The sequence below is a fragment of the Otolemur garnettii genome, unplaced genomic scaffold (assembly GCF_000181295.1).
Source record: "Otolemur garnettii isolate 467f Iridium unplaced genomic scaffold, OtoGar3 scaffold00293, whole genome shotgun sequence".
Taxonomy (NCBI): Eukaryota; Metazoa; Chordata; class Mammalia; order Primates; family Galagidae; genus Otolemur; species Otolemur garnettii.
Genome location: NW_003852688.1, coordinates 751,671 through 760,683, shown reverse-complemented (window position 1 = coordinate 760,683; position 9,013 = coordinate 751,671). Strand labels below are relative to the sequence as shown.

Below are 9,013 nucleotides of genomic sequence, written 5' to 3'. Positions count from 1 at the left end.
CTGAATGCAGTCTCCGTCTGTGTTTACTTTTTTAAAAATAAACTTTATGTTTACCTTTGAGCTTAAAGAAAAAAACTGCATTTGCTAAACTGAATGAATTCTAGGGTTCATGTAGCCTCTAAATATTGGGGTACCAAAAATTTCAGGACATTGTAATAAGTATGTGCCTTTCTGATGAGCCTGTGGTCCTACCAACGGAGCATGCCTCATTTGTGAAAGGGAAGGACACCTGCCCTGTGTACATCAGGGTCTCTACAGAAATCAACTGTGACATGCAGCCAGTGTGAGAGGGCTTTGAAAAGTGCTCTACGAAGGCCAAGGGAGTCTCGTTACTAGGACCGTACAGGGTCTCTCCAAGAAATAAAGAACTCCAAGCCCTTAAAGTAGAACATGAAGGGCTCCTATTGCTTAATCAATTGAAATGACCCAGAATACAAGCTTGGATTAACATGTGCCTCCAGATTAGGGCTAATCAGGCACAGGCTGAGCAGATGCAGGGACAATCCCAGCCTGATTACTGTACCTCAGCATTTAATCATCTCTCTTCCAAGGGCAGCCGGCCCGACTTAGTACATGCTGTGTTTCGAAGCCTCCAGTCCCCTCCCCCTTTCCCTTGCTATGGACATAAAGGCTGCTAGGTCAGAAACACTGAGACGATTTAATCTAATCCTATGTCAGAATGCCCCTGTGTTTGGTGGTGGGGAGAGTCTTAAAATCTCCACAGTGAGATAGTAATGCATTTATTTTAAATGCAGGTAGACTGAATCTGCATGTAGAAAATAGTGGGGTTGAGATTTCAAGGCATGTGAGGTTATGAAGTGACCTCTGTATGTGTAATTTCTCCCTCAGAAAGGTTTCTAAGGGGTGTAGTTGCTGTCACCAGTTATTCTCCCTGAGACAGCTTTGCGTGGGAGTCATTTCATCACCCAGTTATAGTGGCCAAATTTGCTCCTTCCCTGGCTGATATGGAGTACAGAAGATGGGATCTTTTACAAATGGTTTCATTTGGGTGAGTCCTGAAGGTAGTTCTTTTTTTTATTTGTTTTTTGCAGTTTTTTTTGACCAGGGCTGGGTTTGAACCTGCCACCTCCGGCGTATGGGGCCGGTGCCTTACTCTTTTGAGCCACAGGCACCACCCAAAGGTAGTATTTTTTGCATTGCTTTTTTCTAGTCTGGGAGTTCCTGCCCGTAAAACAGCCTCATCACCCTAAGACTAACCCACCTCTATCATCCAGTCCTTAGAAGGTCATTTGTTAAATCTTAGAAGGCAGGTGCTATTCATAAAAACATGTATTGAGCACCTGCTGACTGTTAGGGATTCAAAGGTGGAGACTCAATCCCTCCCTTGAGGAATTTATAGTCTCACTGGAGACAAGACATGCAAACAGCGGTGATGATCAAGACCACTGCCTCCATAAAGCCTATACAAAGTGTGGTGGGACCCAGAAGAAGAGGAACCAAAACAGAGGAGGGAAGAGACTGGAGCCAACTTGTGGAAGAACAGCAGCCCGTTCCAAGCAGAAGTTACTAGTGTATGCAGGCATGGAGGCATATTGGAGACGCTCGGTCAGGCAGTTCTGCTGGCTGGGATGTAAACTGAGTGGGCATTAGTGGGCATCAGCTTAACTAAACAATACCATCCCATGTGAAGGGTTTGGAGACCTACAGGGACGCTGGACTTTATATTCAGTGGACTGAAGAGATGTGAAGGAGAGCAACAAGATCAGTTTGTATGTTCTAAGGATCATTTTGGTTATTGCAGTGTCAGCCAATATATATCTTTGCATTTGGACCTTTCTCCATTTTATTGTGGGACAAATCTTCCATGATACTAAAAAATCATTTTAACCACAATTTTGGGTGTGGACTCACATCAGAAACCCATAAATCAGGGTGAAAGAGATTTAACTTTGACGATTCTTCAAGTTTTTGTTCACACCAGCCCTAACTCAGATGGCTGCTCATAGTTAGAAAGGGGTCTCCCTGCTCTTAGTAGTCACTATATTTGTATGTTATGTGGCTTGTTCCCTAAGTTTGGAGTTTTTGGAACTGAATCAAGCCCAGAGGCAAGAGCAATGAAATGAGACTGAGCTTTGCTTCTAGTTTTAGTTGCTCTTTGCCCGCAGCATATAGGTTCTGTGGGGATCACTCAGGTGTGTTGGCTTTGCCACTGGGCATTTTGGTTTACTTTGTTAACTTTGCCTGTTTTGGCTAGAAGAAAGATGGGATGAGGTGGAACTTGTAGGGTTGTGTGGTCTTCACGTGTACTCAGGCCCATGCTGGGGAGTGGGGCCCAGCTGCACAGTTGTTGAAGCCAGCAGTAGACTCCCCTGGTCTGTTGCCCTTGAGGTTGTCTCAATATAAACCTGTGGCACACCTCTTACTTTATACTGTGGAGAATAGGCAATAAACCAGAGCCAGGCCTGACCTTGAAAGAACCCTGAGTCAACTGGGAAAGCCCATATACATGGATTAACTGGTCCAAGCCAGATTATACACAACTTCCCAGGGCTACAGAGGATCCAGAGGAGGCTGCCCTGAGTATTAATGGGGCTGGGATAGGGTAGGTTTCCCAGAGGAGGCACAACTGACCTGAGTTTTTAAGAGGAAGGAGCAGGGGATTCAAGAATCCCATGTAACAAAAATCTTGAGCAAAGGCCTAGACAGGGGAATATGACCAATATATTGGGGATTTGAGAGTAGTTGGGGTGGGGGTACAGGAAGGTACACAGAATACAGGGTTCCTATGACAGAGTGGAGAAAACGAGACTGCAAAGATAGACCAGGGCAAATTACAAGAGGCCTTGAATACTATGCCAAAGCATTTGAACTTGAGCATTGGCTGTGGGAACCTTTTTAGTATCATGGAATTTGAAAGTTTGAAATTGGGGGGGTAACATGTTATGGAAAGATAATTTGGGTGGCAGGGAGGGGTGAACTGAAAGAGGGATTGATGAGGGAGATTTAAGAGCCATTTGCAAAGTTTTAGGTGAAAGAACTTGAACTACAGCCTGGCCCTCAGGCCTGCGTTCCCTCCCAGCCCCATGTGCAGGTGCACATGCCTTCTCCTCTCTTCTGCCAGGCCCCAGCACCTCCAGGGTGAGGGGGTGCTGGCAGCACCTTCTGTTAGCAATACTAGGGTGAGCCGGGCTTTTAAAACTGCCTAGTATCAGAGCAAACTGCCAAGTCCCATTTCACATTGCATCATCAAATACTTACCCCTTATCCCTAAGCTGGTAAAACTTACTCCTAGAAAAGTTACATACAGTTTAACATTGTGAAATAACATTTTATGTTTGATAATTTAGCATTAGAAAATATTCTGACATCCCTTTTTAAAATTAATTTTTATTTTCATCAAAGTATCATGTGCTTTATTTTATCTTTTTTTTTTTTTTTTCAAGACACAGTCTCACTTTGTGGCCCCTGGGAGAGTACCGTGTCATCATAGCTCACAGCAACCTCAGACTCCTGGGCTCAAGTGGTTCTCTTGCCTCAGCCTCCTGAGTAGCTGGGACTATAGGCACCTACCACAACGCCTGGCTATTTTTTAGAGACAGGATCTCGCTCTAGCTCAGGCTGCTCTTGAACTTCTGAGCTCAGGTGATCCACCTGCTTCAGCCTCCCAGAGTGATGAGATGAGCCACTGTGTCCAGCCCTATTATATGCTTTAAAGTGTCAGAAAGGATGAAAAGTGGGTCTTCCTGGTGGTGGAGCTCCTCCACCTGGTGGGTCCTCCTCTGGGCCCACCGTGGAAGAGGCTGATTAAGCCAACCTGACTGTGAGTGCAGCAATAGTACCACACAGTACAACACCGAAGAACCCAAATTTGTAGCAAATTCTGTGGTAGTTTTAAAGTTGAGTTTCTATAGTAACTTACTGCAACTTCTCATTACTTGACTATGGAACGTGTGTGCAAGGAAAGGATGTAACAGTGCACTGTATAATCCCCGTATGTAGTGTACGTGGCAAGTGCATTGTTTTAAACCTATTTAAAATTGGCACCCTCTGCCCAAAAAAGAACCAAAAGACTTTTTTTTTTAAGTCTGTACCCTAGAGGCAACATTTTATGCTCTTTTTTCTAGTATGTATCTTTACTGCTTTAAATAATAGTCTTATGTCATTTTTTCTTTTTTTGAGTTGAGACATCATCTGTCATAAGTTTTGGATAATTTGGTATCTATGTTTATGTTATAACCATATAAAAATTATACAGCAGTGGTGCCTGTGGCTCAAAAGGGTAGGACACCAGTCCCATATGTCGGAGGTGGCGGGTTCAAACCCAGCTCCAGCGCCCCCCAAAAAATTATTCACTGCCAAGGTACAACTTGTATTTTCTCTTCGACTTAATACCTGCTTCTTGAGGGGGCAGGATTCTACTTTTAACTATTAAGCACCAATTCTGTCCAACTCTTCTCTGCAAATCTCAATACCCTTTCCCACATGGTCATGGCATTTTCCCCGCAAGCTCTCTGTCTTTCGCTCAGACCAGCTGCACAGCCCTTGTTCTAGGCCCCTTAGCTCCTGTCACCACTCTCTATAGTGGCTTCTGTCTCCTAGAACCCACAGCTGCTGCTTTCTTCGTTTTCACTTGCTTCTGTGTAGCACAGCTTCCAGGGCTCCCTGAGAAGGTGTGCATGGAAGGCCAGTCTTTTCACCCTTCCTCATCTAGAGATGTCTGTCTTCTCCCCCATACTCTATTAATAGGCTGTCATTTCGTGGGCTGAGTAAGGAGTTCAAGGCTGAAGGGATTTTCTCCCAGACACTGTGAGGCCTTGCTCCATCATCACATGGTTTCTAGGTTTTTGTTGAGGACCCCAGCACTGTTCTCATCTCCAGTTTTTTGTATGTGAATTTTTTCTTTCTGGACTCTTAGGTGTTTTGCTTTATCCCTGGTGTTATGAAAATTTGCAAAGATGGGTCTTAGCATCTACATCTTTTTTATCTGTTATGTTTGGTATCAACTGGACTTTTTCAATCTGAAACTCATGTTTTTCAGTTACAGAAATTTACTTAGCTGTCTGATAATTTCCTACTTTCTGTTTTTCTATTCTCTTTTATTAGAGGTGGACCTCATAAGTCTCATATTTTTCTCCTACTCCCCATCACTTAATCTTCTCTATTCTGGAAGATTTGACTTTATCTTCTGATTTTATTTTGAATATACCTATTAGAATTTTTATTTAATTTTTTTTCTCTTACTCCTTTTTATTTCATACCATTTTTATGATACAACAGTCATGTCTCTGAGGATAATAGCATTGAGGAGCATTTGTTTTTATTTTCCTCTGCTCCCCACATTGTCTCTGCTACTTTGTGGACATCTGTGCTCCTTAAGAGTGAAACACTGAAACACCGATGGTCAGAGTGTGCTGGGGCAGGTTACGGTGGCCTGTAGATCTCAGGGTATTAGGAAAGCAGGTGAGATTTCTCACTGTCCCTCTCACCTCCCCTAAGGTGATATGTGTGGTCCCCCAAATATCACCTTAGGTCTTTTCTTAAGGCCGCTCCAGGTCAGTTTCTCAATACACCTACCTCTCAGCACACCTCTGATGTCGTAAGTCGACATTCTCCTTTATGTCCTTTCCCTCCTTTTGCTGTAATACCAGTTTCAGAAGAAAGGAAGATATATTTATTTATTCTGCCTTAGTTAATTGGAATTTTTTTTAACATACAAAGTCATCAACTTTATTTTTTTAAGAAGGACAACTAGTTCTCTTTCTGAGATTCTGTGCTTCTTCCTTTATGTTACACTGTCTATTCTGAAATAATAGTGATATTAGGAGGTGGATGGAGTTGGGCAGAGTGGTGTACACCTGTAGTTCCAACTACTCAGGAGATTGAGGCAGGAGGGTCACTTAGTGCAGGAGTCCAAGTCCAGCCTGGCAACAAAGTGAGATTCTGTTTTGAGAAAAGAAAAGAAAAATTGAGAAATGAGGTTGGGGGGTCTTTTTTTTTTTTAAGTTATCCCTAAGATTTTTTTTTTTTTTAATTTTACTGGTCTGTGAAATCTAAAAATCAGTTACCTGCGGGTTTTTTTTTTTCCTTTTTAATAACCTCAACTCTAAAGGAAGGGACATAAATGGAACAGTGGTCAGAAGACAAGATATGAGAAAGAGAAGGTTTTTCTTTTCAGACTTGAACATAGAAAGAGGTTGAAGAAGTCAGTGTAGCAGAATAGTAAAGACAAGTAATGGCCTGTTCCTAGAGGAACACGGCGGTCAGATGGGGTTGTAAGGGATGAGTCACACCTGTTGGGCCCATGCTTCCCAGAGATGGAGGCAGGCAGGGTCTTCTCTTAGAAAGTTGTGGGGGTGGGGGGTCCTTGCCTGTGGCATGTTCCCACAGTTTCAAAATGGTAGAAATAGAGAGTAGAATAGTAGTTACTAGAGGCTTGGAGAAGGGTCGAGAAAGAGGGGACCCAAAGAGATTGACCAACAGGTACAAAGTTACAGTTAGGAGAATAAGTTGTGGTGTTCTATTACCCAGAAGGGTGACTGTAGCAAATAATACTTCAGCTCTTTGGGTAGCTAAAAGGAAAGATTTTGAATACTGTCACCACTAAATGGCAAATAAGGTGATGAATATGGAGATCACCTATTTGATCATATAAAGTCTATATGTGCATGGCAACATTATACTGAACCCCATAAATGTGTATAATTATAGTGTGTCAGTTATAGATTTTAAAAACTAGTTAATGAAAAAAGGGCAGGGTGGCTCACGCCTATAATCCTACCACTATGGGAGGCCGAGTCAAGTAGATTGCCTGAGCTCATGAGTTCAAGACCAGCCTGAGCCACAGCAAGACCCCGTCTCTAAAAATAGCCGGGCGTTGTGGCAGGCACCTGTAGTCCCAGCTACTCAGGAGCCTGAGGCAAGAGAATCGCTTGAGCCTAAGAGTTTGAGGTTGCTGTGAACTGTGACACCACAGCACTCTACCAGGGGTGACAAAGTGAGACTCTGTCTGGAAAAAAAAGAAAAAGAAAACAACTAAAATGGGGTGGGAAAAGAGGTTTATTTGTGCCTGGTCTGTGGCTATGTGATTACTTGGGTTTGGCAGACATGATAACCTGGAGGGCTAGAGCATCTGGGAACTGGGCACAAACCCTATCAACGGTCTCCCCTTTGTCTTCTCAGGCCTGGTCCAGATCCCTGTGAGCATGTACCAGACTGTGGTAACCAGCCTCGCCCAGGGCAATGGGCCAGTGCAGGTGGCCATGGCCCCTGTGACCACCAGGATATCGGACAGCGCAGTCACCATGGACGGCCAGGCTGTGGAGGTGGTGACATTGGAACAGTGACAAGCAGCCATATCATGGCACTATTTTCTAGTCTACTTCAAAATTTTTTACACGTTTGCAGAGGTGCAATCAAATGGAATTAAGTCTCTCGACTTTGGAAGAAAAGTTTTGTTTAACCTTTTTTTTTTAAAAGGAAGAAAGGCAGCGTATTTGGGAATTGCATTTTTTAAAGCACCACTTGATTTTCTGGGATTGGTGGAGCAAGAAACTGCGTTGTCAATTTCACTGTCCCAAAAAAGCCAAATTGTGGCAGGACTTCTTTCTGCAGAAACGTGTGTGTATACTTATGTGTGTGTATGTGTGAGTGTGAATATATGTATATGTGTACATATGGACATACACATTTACATATATGTAAAGTATATATATGCATATATATGTATGAAACCCGCATGGAATTATCTGTATGAAATCAAGGTGAGCTGTGGAAACAATAATTCACCCAGTTTAGTGGGTGGTAGGGTACGTGGCCAGACAGTCACCTGGTTTTGGTTCATACCAGGGTCATGCGTTGAGCTACTGACAAACTCAGGTGGAGGTGACCATGCCCTTCACCAAAGCTGCCTCCCAATGACCAGAACTCTCCCTGCTGGACTCACCTGAGGAAGGAGGTTCCAGAACAAGATGGGTCCAGAAAATGTGCTTATGAGGTCCGGAGGCCGCGTGGTCTGCCAGCTGAGACGCTCCTTGGGCTGGCCCAGGTGCTGACCTTGCCACGGGCAAATGAATGTCCTGAAAGCTCCCAGGCAGGGACAAGAAGGTTCTCCTCAGTCTCCCTTCTCCTCCCCTTCCCAGGAATCCTTCTTGATCTCATGACTATTAAAATGTTGCTTTGGTTTTAAGGTCAGTCCCGAATCGGTCATGTATGTGAACTGAAGGTAACAGAAGTATTAAGGGTTTGAGGAGTGCGCGTGTATGTTAGGTATGCTTGTCAGTGGGTGCTGCATGGTGGAAAGAACGGGAAGGGGGTGGGAGGGGTCGGAAGGGAAAGGAAGGAGGGAGAAGAAAATCTTCCCAGACCAGGGCACCCCAGTGGGAGCAATTTTCTCTAGCTGTCTGTAGCTGAACAGAGGAGACGCTGGAACTGAAAGGAAAGGAAACCTGGCTCATGGAAGGTTGGCCATCACAAGGAGATGTGTTTCCTGCATGCCTGGATCAGGCCCTGCTTCAGAAGAGACTCTGCAAGAACCATTTTCCTGGGTGCAGCCTGGAGGCTCAGGCCCTCAACGGCTTTCGGGCTCACATGTGTTGATTGGTGCGTGTTCTTTGTACTATTAAATTCTGTGCTTGCTCAGCTGCAAGCCCCAAGTCTCCAATGGCTAAATTCACCTGACTTTTCAACAGGCCAAATCTCTGCTCCTTGAGTACAGGGACAACTCTTCCTCCCTCCTCCTAGGTCCCCCTATTTGTGTGATAGTGTATTTAATGTGTTTTTTTAATGCAACATTAAAAGATTCTTCATGTCTTGCCCAGCCTTTGAGAAAAGTTTCAGATTCTTGTATTTGCTTGTTTTATATAAAACTATCCAATGTTCTTTGTATGTTCTTTTCTGTACCTAATGGGGGGAGGGAAGGGAAATTTACATACAAATAGTCCTAGTTCTACAATTTGTTATTTTTTTAATTATTATTTTTTATCGTCATTGTGAAGCTGTTCAGGGGCTTTAAAGTCTGTGTTCCTTTGTGGTGAAATAACATCCTAATAGTATG

At 43.8% G+C, this 9,013-nt stretch overlaps 1 protein-coding gene across 1 annotated transcript in view; it reads left to right on the top strand.

The window, feature by feature from the left end:
• NRF1 (nuclear respiratory factor 1) overlaps positions 1-8,773 on the top strand; it is a 101,265-nt gene extending 92,492 nt beyond the window's left edge. The window contains exon 10 of the mRNA XM_003803318.3: positions 7,141-8,773. Coding sequence (XP_003803366.1) covers positions 7,141-7,304 — 164 coding nt within the window. The 3' untranslated portion in view covers positions 7,305-8,773. The remainder of the gene's footprint in view (positions 1-7,140) is intronic.
• Positions 8,774-9,013: the final 240 nt, after the last annotated feature.